Source organism: Globicephala melas, chromosome 16 (assembly GCF_963455315.2).
Source record: "Globicephala melas chromosome 16, mGloMel1.2, whole genome shotgun sequence".
NCBI classification, from domain to species: Eukaryota; Metazoa; Chordata; class Mammalia; order Artiodactyla; family Delphinidae; genus Globicephala; species Globicephala melas.
The window spans coordinates 28475568-28494444 of NC_083329.1; the positions used below are offsets into that span (position 1 = coordinate 28475568).

At 41.3% G+C, this 18877-nt stretch overlaps 1 protein-coding gene across 1 annotated transcript in view; it reads left to right on the plus strand.

Moving 5' to 3' along the window:
• Positions 1 to 215: 215 nt before the first annotated feature.
• Positions 216 to 18877, plus strand: part of GOT1 (glutamic-oxaloacetic transaminase 1) — a 29925-nt gene continuing 11263 nt past the window's right edge. The window contains exons 1-2 of the mRNA XM_030865303.3: positions 216 to 451; positions 8572 to 8753. Of these exons, the coding sequence (XP_030721163.1) occupies positions 334 to 451; positions 8572 to 8753 (300 nt within the window). The 5' untranslated portion in view covers positions 216 to 333. The remainder of the gene's footprint in view (positions 452 to 8571; positions 8754 to 18877) is intronic.

The following is an 18877-nucleotide window of genomic DNA, read 5'->3' on the forward strand; positions in this document are numbered from 1 at the left end:
ACAACGGCTTCAGCGATAGGAGCACGCTCTGCCAATCAACTCTATCCCCGCCCCGTCCCAGCCGGCGTACGTTGCATTGGTTTCATCAATACCGGCCTCCGATAAGATTCTCTTCTTGGATTGGCTAATACCATCCTGTTCCTTTTGCGTCAGAAACTCGCGATTGGTTAACCGCGTTGCCAAGTTCCGGACGCGGCTCGACCATTGGAGGCCGCGGGCCCGCCCCTGCCGGCTAGGCGAAGGTGAGAGTCTCCTCCAGTCGCAGCCGTTGGACCGGACCGAGCGGCTTCAAGCGCAGAGTGGAAGCTTTCGGCCGACTCCAGCTTTCTAGCTATGGCGCCTCCATCAATCTTTGCCGAGGTTCCTCAGGCCCAGCCGGTCCTTGTCTTTAAGCTCACTGCTGACTTCCGGGAGGATCCGGACCCTCGCAAGGTCAACCTGGGAGTGGGAGGTAAGGATGCAGTGCCCAGGAGTGTGAGCAGCCTGGGAGTGGAGCGGGCCTAACCCTGGCTGTGGGGACCGTAGGAGATAACCAGGTCCAGCTTAGCTCCGTCGGAGAGGAGGAAAGATCCATGAGGCTTAGTTCAACCTGCCCATTTTACAGATGGGGATATGGAGTCCCTGGAAAAGGGAGATGTATCAGTGTACACACAGAAAAGGTGTAGCAGTCAGGGTACAAACTCAGTTTTTCCGATTCCGCATTGTGTGTTCTTTATTCTGCATCCTTTCGCCTCTTAAGAAATGGGGCGGCCAGGGATTGAAAGGAGAGGGATAAAAATAGGAAGTCTTATAGGCTTGGAGTCCTGGCTGCTGGGGAATGGAAAAAGGAGAACTCTTAGCCCTAGGGAGCTCTGGTCTGGGTCGGTAAATGTTTGAGGTATCAATCAGGTAGTTTACCAAGCCTTGTGCGGGGAAGACTGAGTCTTGGTTTTGGCCCCAAGGAGATTAAAATCAGCAGGTGTTAAGTGATGTAATAGAGATCTAAAATGCTTCTGAGACAGGTTAGTGCTCCCTGGGGATCTGGGAAGAATGTTCTGGCTCTCACAGATGTGGTGGGAATGGTAGAAATGGTGGTAGAGATGGTAGAAAAGAGAGGAAAGAGTGTGGACAGTAGAAGCTCACTTTCCACACATCCTTGTCATCATTTCTTGCTTGTATTTCTTGGACAGCTCAGAGCATGGGCCTCAGTTTTTCCTACTGCCAAGAAAAAGATTTGGACTGAAATGCCTCTGAAATTCCTTTAACTCTTATCTTAATCTTATCTGGTGAATTTGTTATTTCTGTCACTGTCATTTGGATGTTTGAAGCCACACCAACACTTACTCAACCACATAGAAAGATGAGCCAGGGAGAAGAGAATGAATAGGACAATGTTCTGTGCTAGGGAACAGACTTAGAGCAGAAGGACTAGAAATTTCTGAAAGAGAAAATTGAACTGTTTTGTAGCAGAGAAGCAGTGGCGAGAAGGAGGTGCAGAATCAGGTGTCCCACAGTGACAGTGTCTGTACACAGAACCTGTTAAAGTCTTCACCAAGGAATATGCAGGAGGGGTGAGGAAAAAGCCATTAGAAAGTGATGGTTTGGGCTTCCCTGGTGGCGCAGTGGTTGAGAGTCCGCCTGCCGATGCAGGGGACACAGGTTCGTGCCCCGGTCCGGGAAGATCCCACATGCCGCGAAGCGGCTGGGCCCTTGAGCCATGGCCGCTGAGCCTGTGCTCCACAACGGGAGGGGCCACGACAGTGAGAGCCCGCGTACCGCAAAAAAAAAAAAAAAAAAAAAAAAAAGTGATGGTTTGTTGAACCTGGGTAATGGGTACATGGGCATCCATTATATTATTCTCACAACTTTTGTGTATGTTTGAAATTTTCCATAATAAAGCATAAAAAAGTCAATTCAGAATACATAGTTTCACCCACAGAGGGAAAGTGATGTTTTTAGCAGGCAGCAAAGTGGAAGTAATATTGAAAGATTGCCTTGAATTGAATTGGAATGAGCACTATTCAAGCTCTTAATTTAAAACCAATCCAAAACCTCCAAGTATTCCTTTAGGGCCGGATATATCGTGAAGAACTAGTATTGATATTAATCCAAATACATGTTTTTAAAACCTTAGGTTTCATTGGCTCAATTACCCTTGAACTATCTTACAGCATTTTGGTGAGGATTAAATGCATTTAAAGTGCTTAGAACAGTCCCTGGCACATAAGTAGGAGTTATGTAAGTATTAGCTGTTACTGTAGTTGTTTTGGCATTTCTTTGCATAAAAGATACTGAATAAAAATTTTCAGCTCAAGAACTGCAAAATGAAATAATTTCTGACATTGGTTCAGAAATAAATTGCTAATGCATAGAAAAAGCACCCTGCCAGCCGAGGCCAGAAGTGATTGGCTCAGAAGCATATTCTGCAGCCCGGATAGTGGTCAGTTCAACTGTGAAAGTGCCTTTGTCATGTTTTCCTGGAACCGAGGAATTCTTTCTCTTTACTACAAGCAAATGATTTATGCAGTTAATTGCATTTAGTGCTTAGGATGACTCTGGAGGGTTGTTTATTACTATTACTGTTTTAGAGATAAGAAAGCTGAAGCCCAGATTGATGAAGCATTTTGGTCGAGATCACATGGCTGTAGTTGGTAGAGCTGGGATTCTAGGCCACATTTCTCAGATCCCTAGGTCTCTGCCCCCTTCTCTATTGGGCACCTTCAGGTGGTCCAGAGGGAGCCAGTGTATGGTAGTGGAACAGCCAGGAGACCTGGGTACAGGCCCAGGCCTGCGGTCCAGTGATGTGACCTTGGGAGTGTTATTTACATCCCTGGACCCAGTCTGTTAAATGAGGAGCCAGAACGGAATGACCTATCTCTAAAATTATACTCTAAGATTCACTAGCATGTTACATGACTGTAGTATAGAATAATAATGTTACTGGCTTCATCAGATGACTGAGAATTAAATGAATAATTATGTGTGTGAAATATAAATGAAAAGTGTTGTATAAATGTTATTTTTGATGATCACTGTGACCCGTCTTTTTTGTGGATGGCAGGTGCTCAGATAAAGGTCTCATTAAAGTATAGTAGAATAAGAAGTCTCTTTATGGCTTTTGTATGTCCTAGCTCTATTTATACACATCCCGAAGTATATCCTTTGTGAAGGAAATGTATTGATAATTAATCTCTGACTTTGGTGAAGATGCCCTTTTTTTTTTCTAAGTTAAGATAAAGCTTAATGGAAGTTAACCAGCTCAAGTTCTAATGACGTTGGACATTTAGAACAAACTGCAACTATAATCTCATTAGCTCATTCCTACTTGCAGATAGTTTCCCCAGAGATTTTCTTCTTGCTGTGACTATTTGCATAATTTCCGTATACTTAAACAGAGCAGAGCATCACATTTTTCACTGTTAAATATGATGCTCTTCGAGTTGACTGTTTTAGCGCTTCGTAAAGTTTCAGACAAGTAACTTTAGGGGCAGGGGAGATATGAGTTCATTCAGCCTGATGCAGCCTGAAGCAGGACATTTCTACATAGACTCCAGTCTGTTCATCATGTAAACTTAGCTTTCTTTTGTTCCAGGTAGACTGTGCTTGCTTTCATATTTGTTGTTGTTTTTTTAATATGGGTTCTTAGCATCTTCAAATAAAGTTGTGGGAGAGACGTGCTGTATCAGGTGTTTCTGAGTACCCCCGGTCCTCTCCGCAGGGCCCTAGTTGGAGAAGGGCCTTAAAGAGGCATATGTGCATGGGCTGTTGGGTAGGGATGGATGGGGGAAGTGGAGATCTTAGGAGGAGGAGGAGGGTGATGGTTTGATCATCTAATTCTCCGTGTTCTTCTGGAAATCGAGACTCACCTGCAACCTGTGTGACTCCTCTAAAAGAGCTGGTCCTCAGGGAGAAGGGTGTGGTGTGTGGAGCTGAGGGGCGTGCTGGTAGGTAGAAAAGCCCCTTGCACAGTCAGTCCTCTGGGACCTGCTGGCTTCAGGCTTTCCCTAGACATCTCTTGCTCTTTAGAAAAAGCACAGGGATCCATGAACTTAATATTAATAGTATGACAGCCTAACTCTTACAGTTCTTGTGATCTTGGGCGAACTTTTCTGGCCTCAGTTTGCAGATCCCGAAAATAGAGATCATAATATCTATTTTGTGAGTTGTTATAAGAATTAAATGAAAGTTAAAAAAATGTGAAGTATTTAGCACAGTGCCCTGTATGTAGTAAGTATTCAGTAACTCCTTGTTATTACCATGGCTTCAGCCACCGTCCATGTCTATAATTATGAAATCTTTCTTTCCATCCTGGACTTCTTCCCTGGATGCCAGACCCATATTCGCTACAGTTTGCTGGACACGTTGTACAACCACTTCAAATTCAACGTGTTTAAAACAATGCATGGATTTCACCCTCCCCTCAATCTTTTCTTTTTTCTTCTGCTTTGCTCTATATCTTGGTTGCCTTCTCCCCTGCACCACCCCCACTAGTCGTTATCCAGACTAGAGAGAGACTTTGGAGGTTGTCGGTGACCCTTTCATCAGTCCCATGTATATTTATTTGGTCACTAGGTTCTGTCTTTTTTACCTCATAAATTTATTTTGAATGTCTCCCCTTTTGTTTATCCCCGCGGCCGCTGCCGCTGCTGTGATTCAAGATTTCACTATTTCCTTCGTGGATTATTGCAGCAGCCTCCTGACTTCACTGTCTGCTTCTGTCCTCCTTCCAGTTTATTTTCCATCATGTCACTCAAATGATTCTGTTAAAATGTACAGCTGTCCACGTCACTCTCTTGCTTAAATGCTTTCAGTGGTTTCCCCATTGAGACAAAGTTCCTTAGAAGAGACCCCAAGACTCCCTGAGCCATTCCTTGCTGTTTCTCCATGGATCTTACCTCCGAGCCATGAACATGCAGATCCTCAAGAACCTCATCTCTTCAAGCCTCTGGGGGCCTTGCACAAGTGTTCCCTCTGTCTGGAAAGTCCTTTTTCCTGTCTTTTAAACTCTTATTCATCTTTTATACTTCATCTTCCCTGCTCACTTACAGGAGAACTAAGGACTCTATGCTCTATGTTTCCTGGAGGGAGGCCAAGACAGTATCTTGTTTTATCTTACCCATCTCTGTGTAGCTACTTCTAGCCAGTACCTGGTTCATGGTGGATTCAATAAGTAGCCGTCAAATGAGTGAGATAATGAAAGAATGAATGAGAAACTCATGGGTCCAACAAAACAGGAATAAAACCCCTCTGGGAGAGCAGGAATAGTGGTTGTTGGTAATGCTTAACCTCACTGCTCCAAACGCCCAAGAGTAACTGCAGTTCTCCTTCAGTAGGGCAGTGAGACAAGGCATTGGGAATAAATCTAGAATTGAATCTGGGGGAAACTGGGCAGTGAAGAAGGAAGCAGAGGTGTGAATTGGCCATTTTCTCTTTTGTCACAATATGGACACAATGCCTCCCTGCCTCCAGTCCTATCACAGGATTTTTTAGAGTTGCACAGAGTATACATTACTGGTAAGAACAGTGGTACTATGGCTTTATCTTTCATATTTTATTTATTTATAATACATGATTTACAAATGACATATCATAAATATAAGTAGCATAATTATATATTAACCATCCAAACACAGATGGGAAGCATAATAGAACTAGTTTTTCTACAAACACCCATATTCTTGTACATCTAAACAGTATCCCCTCTGTGTAGTGTAGTCCATATATACTGCTATTGCTCAAAGTTTTCCGAAAACCCTGTTTTGGAATGGCCTTCAAAGCATGTTAGACCCATGTAGGAGGCCATCTTTTTATAGCTGTTCTCCATTAATATTATTCCATTCACCCACTTACTTTGCTGGACATAATACAAGTACCATTTTCAAAAATTAAATTTACTTTCAAAGGACAAAGATTTGGCATCATTAAGGATATTCAAAATAATGAGATATCTCCTCTAAAAACAATTCCAAGAGAAGAATTCCAAGAATATTTTGAACAATGGTAGCATTGTGATCATAGATGGGGTGATCTACTTCAGGGAAAACGATTACTTGGGAGTCATTATTTTGGTATCTCTTTGAAAAACCAGACCAAATCTCAACTGATAAAGTAGACTTTTTGAACTTGTTGAGAGGGAGGGAATTTGGTGGGCCAGGGGGTCTAATGTGAGTGATATGACAGTATTGTGAGTCAGATTCATCTACCCAGAGACTGGTTGTTGGTTAGTGGCTGTCAGTCTGGAACTCTCTCCACATTTTTATTCCTAGCTTGATGTGCTTTTCAAATTTGCAGATGACACATTCCTGGAAGGTAGGGTTAGTTGATGGAGTAGACGACAGATGCAAAATCAAAATATCTTATAAAGTCTTATTTGTTGTCTGACTTTTGATCTAGTAATTTTACATCTAGAAAAAGTTTTCCTAAGGAAGCGCTCATGAATGTGTAAAGTATAAGAACATTAATTACAATGTTTATTTTAGCAAATAGTCAAAAGCAACACAAATAGTTAATAAATTATACATAGAAAGGAATATTGTCTAGCCACTAAAATTGTGTTGTAAATGGCTCATATATATGAAAAATGCCCAGTTGCATCCACGATAAGAGAAATGCAAATTTAAACTACCCTGAGATAGCATTTGGACTCTTAAATTGGCAAAAATTCACTCAGTGGCTGTGGCTGTGGGGAAGCAGACACTCTTGTACATTGATGGCAGTGATGTACACTGATAACACCCCTGCCCTATGGCACAGATGTACACTGATAATACCCCTGCCCTATGGCAGCGATGTACACTGATAACAGCCCTATAAAAAAGGCAATGTGGATATATCTGTCAAAACTACAAATACACAAAGTATGCTTAAAAGTAATATATTTGCATTTAAACTTTTCATTGATTGCCACCAGTATTCTTCCAATCAGTTGTTTTAACCATATTTGTCCTACAACCATGTGTTGTAAAATGAAAATCAGTTGAAAGTAGTAAACTAATGTATACCCTCATAAACAACAACAAAATGACACATACACGTACTTCTCAACCTACTCTTCCATTTTCAACCCTGCCTCTTACAGCTATATTTACATACATGTAAGATGACATATGTACAAGGTTCACTGAAGTATTATTTTCTAATAGCCAAAGATTAGAAACAACTCAAATGTCCATCGACAGGAGACTCACAAAACAAATTATAGTACATTTATCAGTTATGCAGCTCTAAAAAGAACAAAGACAGTCTGTGTGCACAGACTTAAATAGTTAATGATGATGAAAGATATTCATAATATATATTTAATAAGTGGAAAAAAGCATGTTGAAAATTCTATATAAAAAATGACACAATTGATAAAAGAATATACTCATGTAAAATAAAGTTTAAAAGGCTGTACACCAAAATTTTCATACTCCTTATCTCTGAGTGCTGGAATTACATGTTAATCATAATGTTTATTATTTTCTTTCTGGGCTTTTCTAAATTTTCTACAGTCAACATGTGTTGTTCAGTAAACAGTATCAACCACCCTAAAAAAGTGATTTAAAAAAAAAAGGGATTAATGTTGAGCAGAAATCAACAAGATAAAGAAGAATTACTTAAAAAATTTGTTTCACTGTCATTTGCCAAAGTATAGGCTTATTGGAGACCTAAACAGTCCAGCAGAAGCAAATCCCTGTCAGGAATCCTGCTCAGAGAAGTCATTGGCTTGGATGCAAGCCAAAGCAGCTGCCCTCTCAAGCTATAATCTCAGTGATTATAGGGTAGTATAGGAAAAAAATCAGTGACAGGATAACTCAAAGTAGACTAAAAATACTTTTAGCATAGAAGAAATGCTTAGAAATTTGCTGTAATCAAGATTAAAAATTATGAAACAGGTAAACTTAGATCCATAAAAGTGTGAAGCAGAGGAAGTGAGTGGTAGGAACAGTCAAAATGGTAAACACTGACTGATGTCAAAAAACAGCAAGAGGACAAAGATGTGTTTAAACTTGTTGTTCGATGATTGTGTAACCAGTTGTGGGACTCTTCAGTCACAGGTGTTTCCTCGCCATTTGTCTCATTTCTGTTCTTACAGGACAAGAGGAGGAGGTGGGCCTCCCTCCGCCCTCCTCTCTCTCCATGTTTATGTTTGAAGGTGCAGCGTTCATGTGAAGTAGCACCGAACCCTTTTCTTGGGGAGATGCAGAAGGAAGGCGATTACTGGGCCAGTGGTCGTAGAGACCTCAGTGCCCTAGTGATATTGACATAGCATTTGTAAGGTATTTTTAATTTGCGGAGTGCTTTTGCGTGCACTCTCTCACTCGATCAGGCTCTTTGATGTCCCAGTTTTATTTCAGCATTCTACTTTTTGGAGGTCACATATTTAAGAACTATAATTTCCGTAAGGATAGGAAACTGTCCTTCTGCCTTCCCAGCACCTAGCCCGGTGCCTGGCCCAAAACAGGCAGTCAGTAAGTGAATGAACTTTAATTTCCCTCACAGTTCTGTTTGGATTGGAAGGTGGTAGAACTCTCCCTGTTCACAGCTCCGAATTCTTCCTTGGATGAAGCCTAAGACTCCTCCATTTTATGTCTCTTTCCCGTGTCCCAGCTTATCGCACGGATGATAGCCAGCCCTGGGTTTTGCCAGTCGTGAGGAAGGTGGAGCAGAGGATTGCTAATGACAGCAGTGTAAACCACGAGTACCTGCCCATCCTGGGCCTGGCAGAGTTCCGGACCCGTGCTTCCCACCTGGCCCTTGGGGATGACAGCCCAGCTCTGCAGGAGAAGCGGGTGAGTTTTGGGTGAGGATCTATTTTTTTTTAGAAACTGTGAGGGTAAAAAGTGGTTAAAAATTAGGTGTTATGTCTATTGAACTGTCAGTGAATAAGGGTTTAAATAGTGTGACCTCAGGGACTTGATAGCACGAATAACATGCTTCTGTATAAAGCACAGCTTCTTCAGTTGTTCACTTTTGCCCAAGAGATGATTGGATTTCAGCTGCTGGGTTTGAAGCAGTTAATGGAAGTGCCAGCCAAGGGAATTTAATGGAATGATCAAGAGATTAGGGTCTGGACCCAGCTCTGCCACTACTTTTGACCAAAGGCAAGTCATTTGCCCCTCTAGCCCCTATGTCTCATCTGTATGTTAGGAAAAGACTAGTTTATGGTTCATGGTCCCATAAGGAGCATTTGCATAGGGGATCATTCAAGGGGCCTCTGAACTCCCTGAAATTTTAGGCAGAATTCTGTGTGTATGTGTATTTCTGGAGAGAAAGTTCATAACTTTTATCAGATTTTCTGAAGGAACCTATGGCCCCCGAAAGTCCAAGAGCCACTAGTCTAGATGCTCTCTGAAGATCCTGCCAGTTCTAATATTTGATTCTTCTAGCCTTGATCTCAGCTTCTCTTCATTTAAATGCTTCCTGGTATGTAGTCTATGTATAACTAGAGATACATGGAAGAGAAATGCATTTGGGGAGAGTCTGTATGTGGCAGAAAGTGGTGTGATAGAGATTATCAGTGTTGTAGGAATTCAGAGAGACTGACAAAGGCTGGAAATGGGACTTGAGCTGAACCTTGGGGAATGAGGCCAGGACACTGGTTCTCAACTGTGACTGTATCACCTGGGAGGTTTTAAAAACATTCTGATGGCTGGATCCCATACCAGACCTGTTAAATCAGAATCTTGGAGGGTACCACCTTTCTCTGCCCTTTTGTTACCTTTCCCTACAATTCCCTTCCCTTCATGGGTATTTTTTAAAAGCTCCCCATGTGACTGCAAAGTACAGCCAAGGTTGAGAACCGCAAAGTACAGAGGAAGAAAAAGGAGGGGTATTTGTTTGGAGCAGTAGGAGTCCAGGGACAGAGGTTGGAGGTGAGCAGGTCTAGGTTGTAAAGAGACCTACCTACCTGATATGGGCTGGGAACATGCTGGATAGATCAGGGAGGCTGATTTTGGCAGCCAGGGCAGGGGAAGCCCCTTGAAGTTTTGCGCAGAGAAGTTACCCAATAAGAGTGTTTGAAGAAGATAAACCTGGCTGGATGGGTAGGAAAGGGAAGAGCTCAGGTTTTTGCAATAGTCTGATTAGGTATTGTGCAATTTAAACCAACTTCCCTTATTGCTCTGCTAGGCAGTGTCAGCCCCGCTGAGCAGCCTTCATGCAGGTACAGCCTTCATGCATGAAAGAGACCACATCTTGGAGTCACTGATTTATTTCCATGCTGTTACCCAGATGCCGTGATAAGCAGAGTGGGCAGGGTAAAATGAAGGCTGCACACAGGCACGTTCTTATGTATATCAGGAGACCTGGAGGCTCTGCGTGAAGGTCTTGGAACTCAGATCAATGGTTAGATAAGTAATTAACTTGATGAGGGTTTTGTCTGGATTGGTATAAGAGACTGTAACTGACTTGCCTCTAGGAACAGAAGGAATATGGGTAGAAATGGTAGACTTTAGAGATTATGGGTGACATTGGGAAGTTGCTCTGAAAATCTAGGGTTTCCACTGAGGGAGAGAGAGAGTCCTGATGAAGTTTGAAAATGGGGAACTTCGGCGACTGGAGGTGATCTTCTGAGACGTTGTTGATAAATTAGTTGGAATTCCATTGCTGACAAATGAAAACAGAGGTTCTGTGTTGGGGAGCTTCTTCCTCTAAGACTATACATTTCTTATATGATGCTTATTAACTATGTTGGCAGATAGATGCTTGTTCCTCTGCCCAGGAACAAAATGCTCTGTTCCCCATTTTGATCGCTTAATACTGAGGCTTGGGGCTATTGCTTGTGGCATAGAGCCCTTCCTCTTAGTCTAGTTCATCCTGTGTTATGTTTTTGATCATAGAACAAATTTAAATGGCAGTCTGTAAATATTTGAAGATTTTTACTTTTTACTTTTTGTGTGTGTGTGTGTAATGGTTTAGGATACCCTCTTGGCATCTACAACACCCTGGGTACCAGTTCATACTGAGCTCTGAGCACTTGCTCTTTCCCTGGACCATCCCCAGGTGACTGACTATCTTAGCTCAGCCCACCATCATCTCATTTGGATTCTTATAATAGCGTCTTGCCTCTAGTCTCTTCCCCATTCTAGTACATTCTGCACAGTGCAGCTAGAATGATCTTCCTCAGCAAAAAAAAAAAAAAGAGCTAATTGTGTCACCTGCTTCCCCTCTCACAGACACACAGTAGCTCTTCCATTATCTACAGGGTAAAATGCAGACTCTGACCCGGGCATGCAGCGTGTTTTGTAGCCAGGTGTCATCCTGTTCTTGCAGTTACTCTTGCTCCCATCCTCTCAGGGGCCTGCCATCCTAAGAGCCTGCTGTTTTCTAGACCTTCCGAGCCTTGCCATGACTTGGCACCTTTGCCTCAGCTGTTCCTTCTGCTAGGAATGCCCCCTTCACTTCTCTGACTCCCCAGTCCCCACCTCCAAGTCCTTCAAGGCCTGAGCAAGGGTCACTTCCATGCTGAATCCTGAGCTCTCTCAGGCAGAGCTAGTTGTTGGAGTGCTCTGAGTCATCACAGGACTGTGCATCGCTTGGGAAAAGCAGTACTTACTGTGTTTAATGTACAATTTTGTAAGCCTGTCCCTCCCGCAAGACCCTAGGTTCCTCCAGGGCAGGGGTGATGGCTTATTTACTTACTTAAAAAAATTTGTGTGTGTGTGTGTGTGTATGGTGTGAAGTATGGTTCTTTTATTTATTTATTTATTTGGTTGTGCTGGGTCTTAGTTGCGGCCCATGGGCTCCTTAGTTGTGGCACGTGAACTCTTAGCTGTGGCATGCATGTGAGATCTAGTTCCCTGACCAGGGATCAAACCTGGGCCCCCTGTACCGGGAGCACGGGGTCCTATCCACTGTGCCACCAGGGAAGTCCCAATGGTTTACTTATTTACCTCATGAATCTTCAGCATTTAGCTCCTAGCCTGGCACCTCAGAGATCTCAGATGTTTTAATTCACTCATTCGTTCAGTCAGCAGATGTGTGCTCACCACTAGGCACTGTTCTAGATGCTGGAGCACAGTGGTGACCAAAACCATTGCCCGGCTTACAGTTTTGTTGGGAGAAACCGACAGTAAACATAATAAATAGGAACATTATATAGTTTTTTGAAAGATGATAAATGCTACAAAAACAGAGGAGAGGAAGGCATATTAGGAGTGCTGAGGGTGGGAATGAGAGTGGATACAGTTTTAACTAGGGTGGTCATGGTAGAAACAGAAATGACATTTGAGCCAAAACTTGAAGGAGGTGAGGCATGAATGAAAGAATGAACCAGAAAACAAACAGTAATCATGTCCTCTCTTAGATTTTTCTTCTCAAGATTTTACATTACCAGGTCCATCAGCCATTTTGAGGAGACCTGTTTTCTAGACTCGTCACTGCCGCCTTCTGCTTTTCCATCTTCAGATCTTAGAATCCAGACCAAATGTCAAATTGTCATCTCCTGCCTGGTAACATTTCAGCTTCTGAAATTACTGAGCCACTGCAGGTAGGAGGGCTTGTGGCGCATGAGATGGCGTCCCAGTTTCCTGCTCGGACCGTTGCCTCTGGGAGACTTGGGGCTTTCTCTGTGGCTCTCACCTTGTCAACACTGTCTTCTTCTTCATCTAGTTCAGCCCATGTTTCTTTAGTGCCACATGCCAGATACCACATGAATTGCTAGGAGCACCCAGATCAATGCATCATAGCCTTGGCCACAAGCAACTCCTAAATAGCTCTCCTGCTCCTCACAGGGAAGTCATTACATCAGCAAATTGTGATCTCGGACAAGTGTTCTAGAGCCCAGCAGGGATTCCTTCAGGCAATTCATGGCTAAATTGGGAATACAGATTGCTGGCATAGCTTTCTGCCAAGTCTTACTGGATTTCTCTTGTTCTGGATACTCCTGTTTAGCCACCCAGGTCCAGTTGTCTGGCTCCTTTTGAAGTTTGTATTTATTTCCTTTGCTATTATGATTTTTTTCCTTCATCCCAAATACAGGATTTTCTTGAGCTTTACAGCTATTTGCCAAAAATCAGTTCAGAGAATGACCGAATTGACATATTATTGATTCACCAAAAATTCATTTCCGCTAGTTGCTGATATAGTTTAGAGCCATCTGTGTTTCACTGAAGCCATCTAGTGTACAATATATTTTTAGAGGGAATGATAATTTCTTGGGAATTTAATATGTCAAGTGTCATATACATCATGAATATCAAGAATTAGTTACAGGGGCTTCCCTGGTGGTGCAGTGGTTGAAAGTCCGCCTGCCGATGCAGGGGACACGGGTTCATGCCCTGCTCTGGGAAGATCCCACATGCCGCGGAGCAGCTAGGCCTGTGAGCCATGGCCACTGAGCCTACGCGTTCCGGAGCCTGTGCTCCGCAACGGGAGAGGCCACAACAGTGAGAGGCCACGTACTGCAAAAAATAAAAATAAAAAAATAAAGAATTAGTTACTGTTAGTGAAGTGGGTTTATCTCTTCCAAACACATTTCCAATCTAGTCTACTGACTTTGTGACTTCTTTTAGTTAATGACTTTGCTTTTTGGAGTGGGAGAGAAAGGGTGGGGTTAAAAGCTGAGCACAGGAGAGGGCAGACAACAGAAGCAAGAAGAACTACAATCCTGCAGCCTGTGGAACAAAAACAACATTCACAGAAAGATAGACAAGATGAAAAGGCAGAGGGCTATGTACCAGATGAAGGGACAAGATAAAACCCCAGAAAAACAACTAAATGAAATGGAGATAGCAATCTTCCAGAAAAAGAATTCAGAATAATAATAGTGAAGATGATCCAGGGCCTCGGAAAAAGAATGGAGGCAAAGATGAAGAAGATGCAAGAAATGTTTAACAAAGACCTAGAAGAATTAAAGAACAAATAAACAGAGATGAACAATACAATAACTGAAATGAAAACTACACTAGAAGGAATCAATAGCAGAATAACTGAGGTAGAAGAACGGATAAGTGACCTGGAAGAGAGAATGGTGGAATTCACTGCTGCATAACAAAATAAAGTAAAAAGAGTGAAAAGAAATAAAGACAGCCTAAGAGACCTCTGGGACAACATTAAACGCAACAACATTCGCCTTATAGGGGTTCCAGAAGGAGAAGAGAGAGAGAGAAAGGACCAGAGGAAATATTTGAAGAGATTATAGTCGAAAACTTCCCTAACGTGGGAAAGGAAATAGCCACCCAAGTCCAGGAAGCGCAGAGAATCCCATACCGGATACACCCAAGTAGAAACATGCCGAGACACATAGTAATTAAATTGGCAAAAATTAAAGACAAAGAAAAATTAATAAAAGCAGCAAGGGAAAAATGACAAATAACATACAAGGGAACTCCCATAAGGTTAACAGCTGATTTCTCAGCAGAAACTCTACAAGCCAGAAGGGAGTGGCATGATATACTTAAAGTGATGAAAGGGAAGAACCTACAACCAAGATTACTCTACCCAGCCAGGATCTCATTCAGATTCGATGGAGAAATCAAAAGCTTTACAGACAAGCAAAAGGTAAGAGGATTCAGTACCACCAAAACAGTACTACAACAAATGCTAAAGGAACTTCTCTAAGTGAGAAACACAAGAGAAGAAAAGGACCTACAAAAACAAACCCAAAACAATTAAGAAAATGGTCATAGGAACACACATATTGATAATTACCCTAAATGTGAATGGATTAAATGCTCCAACCAAAAGACACAGGCTTGCTGAATGGATACAAACACAAGACCCATATATATGCTGTCTACAAGAGACCCACTTCACACCTAGGGACACATACAGACTGAAAGTGAGGGGATGGAAAAAGATATTCCATGGAAATGGAAATAAAAGAAAGCTGGAGTAGCAATACTCATATCAGATAAAATAGACTTTAAAATAAAGAATGTTACAAGAGACAAGGAAGGACACTACATATTGATCAGGGGATCCAAGAAGAAGAAATAACAATTATTAATATATATGCACCCAACGTAGGAGCACCTCAATACATAAGGCAAATGCTAACAACTATACAAGAGGAAATCGACAGTAACACAATAATAGTGGGGGGCTTTAACACCTCAGTTACACCAATGGACAGATCATCCAAAATGAAAATAAATAAGGAAACAGAAGCTTTAAATGAAACAATAGACCAGAGATATTTATAGGACATTCCATCCAGAAAGAGCAGATTACACTTTCTATTCAAGTGTGCACGGAACATTCTCCAGGATAGATCACATTTGGGTCGCAAATCAAGCCAAGTAAATTTAAGAAAACTGAAATCATATCAAGTATCTTTTCTGATCACAGCGCTATGAGATTAGAAATGAATTGCAAGGAAAAAAACACAAACACATGGAGGCTAAACAATATGCTACTAACTAACCAAGATATCACTGAAGAAATCAAAGAGGAAATCAAAAAATACCTAGAGACAAATGACAATGAAAACACGACGATCCAAAACCTATGGGATGCAGCAAAAGCAGTTCTAAGAGGGAATTTTATAGCTATACAAGCCTACCTCAAGAAACAAGAAAAATCTCAAGTAAACAATCTACCTTACACCTAAAGGAACTAGAGAAAGAAGAACAAACAAAATGCAAAGTTAGCAGAAGGAAACAAATCATAAAGATCAGAGCAGAAATAAATGAAATAGAAACAAGGAAAACAATAGCAAAGATCAATAAAACTAAAAGCTTGTTCTTTGAGAAGATAAACAAAATTGATAAACCCTTAGCCAGACTCATCAAGAAAAAGAGGGACTGGACTCAAATCAATAAAATTAGAAATGAAAGAGAAGTTACAAGACACTGCAGAAATACAAAGCATCCTAAGAGATTACTACGAGCAACTGTATGCCAATAAAATGGACAACCTGGAAGAAATGGACAAATTCTTAGAAATGTATAACCTCCCCTCTTCCTCCAGAACCAGGAAGAAATAGATAAAATGAACAGACCAGTCACAAGTAATGAAATTGAAACTGTGATTAAAAATCTTGCAACAGGGCTTCCTTGGTGGCACAGTGGTTGAGAGTCCGCCTGCCGATGCAGGGGACATGGGTTCGTGCCCCGGTCTGGGAAGATCCCACGTGCCATGGAGTGAGCCATGGCCACTTAGCCTGCGCGTCCGGAGCCTGTACTCTGCAACGGGAGAGGCCACAGCAGTGAGAGGCCCGTGTACCACAAAAAAAAAAATAAAAAATCTTGCAACAAACAAAAGTACAGGACCAGATGGCTTCACCGGTGAATTCTATCAAACATTTAGAGAAGAGCTAACACCCATCCTTCTCAAACTCTTGCAAAAATTTTCGGAGGAAGGAACACTCCCGAAATCATTGTATGAGGCCACCATCACCCTGTTACCAAAGCCAGACAAAGATACTCCAAGAAAAGAAAATTACAGACCAATATCACTGATGAATATAGATGCAAAAATCCTCAACAAAATACTAGCAAACAGAAACCAACAACACATTAAAAGAATCATACACACCATGACCAAGTGGGATTTATCCCAGGGATGCAAGGATTCTTCAATATATGCAAATCAATCAATGTGATACACCATATTAACAAATTGAAGAAGAAAAACCATATGATCATCTCAATAGATGCAGAAAAAGCTTTTGACAAAATTCAACACCCATTTATGATAAAAACTCTCCAGAAAGTAGGCATAGAGGGAACCTACCTCAACATAATAAAGGCCATATACGACAAACCCACGGCAAACATCATTCTCAATGGTGAAAAACTGAAAGCATTTCCTCTAAGATCAGGAACAAGACAAGGATGTCCACTCTTGCCACTATTATTCAACATACTTTTGGAAGTCCTAGCCACAGCAATCAGAGAAGAAAAAGAAATAAAAGGAATACAGATTGGAAAAGAACTGAAACTGTCACTGTTTGCAGATGACATGATACTATACATAGAGAATCCTAAAGATGCCATCAAAAAACTACTAGAGCTAATCAATGAATTTGGTAAAGTTGCAGGATACAAAATTAATACACAGAAATCTCTTGCATTCCTATACAGTAATGATGAAAAATCTGAAAGGGAAATTAAGGAAACACTCCCATTTACCATTGCAACAAAAAGAATAAAATACCTAGGAATAAACCTACCTAAGGAGACAAAAGACCTGTATGCAGAAAACTATAAGACACTGATGAAAGAAATTAAAGATGATACCAACAGATGGAGAGATATACCATGTTCTTGGATTGGAAGAATCAATATTGTGAAAATGACTATACTACCCAAAGCAATCTACAGATTCAATGCAATCCCTATCAAATTACCAATGGCATTTTTTACAGAACTAGAACAAAAAAACTTAAAATTTGTATGGAGATACAAAAGACCCCAAATAGCCAAAGCAGTCTTGAGGGAAAAAAATGCAGCTGGAGGAATCAGACTCCCTGACTTCCGACTATACTACAAAGCTATACTACGGTAATCAATACAAAAGACCCCGAATAGCCAAAGCAGTCTTGAGGGAAAAAAATGCAGCTGGAGGAGTCAGACTCCCTGACTTCCGACTATACTACAAAGCTATACTACAGTAATCAAGACAATATGGAACTGGTACAAAAACAGAAATATAGATCAATGGAACAGGATAGAAAGCCCAGAGATAAACCCATGCACCTATGGTCAAGTAATCTATGACAAAGGAGGCAAGGATATACAATGGAGAAAAGACAGTCTCTTCAATAAGTGGTGCTGGGAAAACTGGACAGCTACATGTAAAAGAATGAAATTAGAACACTCCCTAACACCATACACAAAAATAAACTCAAAATGGATTAGAGACCTAATTGTAAGACTGGACACTATAAAACTCTTAGAGGAGAACATAGGAAGAACACTCTTTGACATAAATCACAGATCTTTTTTGATCCACCTCCTAGAGTAATGGAAATAAAAAGAAAAATAAACAAGTGGGACCTAATGAAACTTAAAAGCTTTTGCACAGCAAAGTAAACCATAAACAAGACAAAAAGACAACCCTCAGAATAGGAGAAAGTATATGCAAATGAATCATCGGACAGAGGATTAATCTCCAAAATATATAAACAATTCATGCAGCTCAATAGTAAAAAAACAAACAACCCAACCCGGAAATGGGCAGAAGATCTAAATAGACATTTCTCCAAAGAAGACATACAGATGGCCAAAAAGCATGAAAAGCTGCTCAACATCACGAATTATTAGAGAAATGCAAATCAAAACTACAATGAGGTATCACCTCACACCAGTTAGAATGGGCATCATCAGAAAATCTACAAACAACAAATGCTGGAGAGGGTGTGGAGGAAAGGGAACCGTCTTGCACTGTTGGTGGGAATGTAAATTGATACAGCCACTATGGAGAACAGTGTGGAGGTTCCTTAAAGAACTAAAATTAGAATTACCATATGACCCAGCAATCCCACTACTGGGCATATACCCTGAGAAAACCATAATTCGAAAAGACACATGCACCCCAATGTTCATTGCAGCACTATTTACAATAGCCAGGCCATGGAAGCAAGCTAAATGCCCATCGACAGATGAATGGATAAAGAAGATGTGGTACATGTATACACTGGAATATTACTCAGCCATAAAAAGGAACGAAATTGGGTCATTTGTAGAGATGTGGATGCATCTAGAGACTGTCATACAGAGTGAAGTAAGTCAGAAAGAGAAAAACAAATATCGTGTATTAACGCATATATGTGGAACCTAGAAAATGGTACAGATGAACCGGTTTGCAGGGTAGAAATAGAGACACAGATGTAGAGAACATACGTATGGATACCAAGGGGGAAAGTGGCGGGGGCGGAGGTGGTGGTGGGATGCATCAGGAGATTGGGATTGACATGTATACACTGATGTGTATAAAATGGATGACTAATAAGAAAAAAGAATAAATTAAT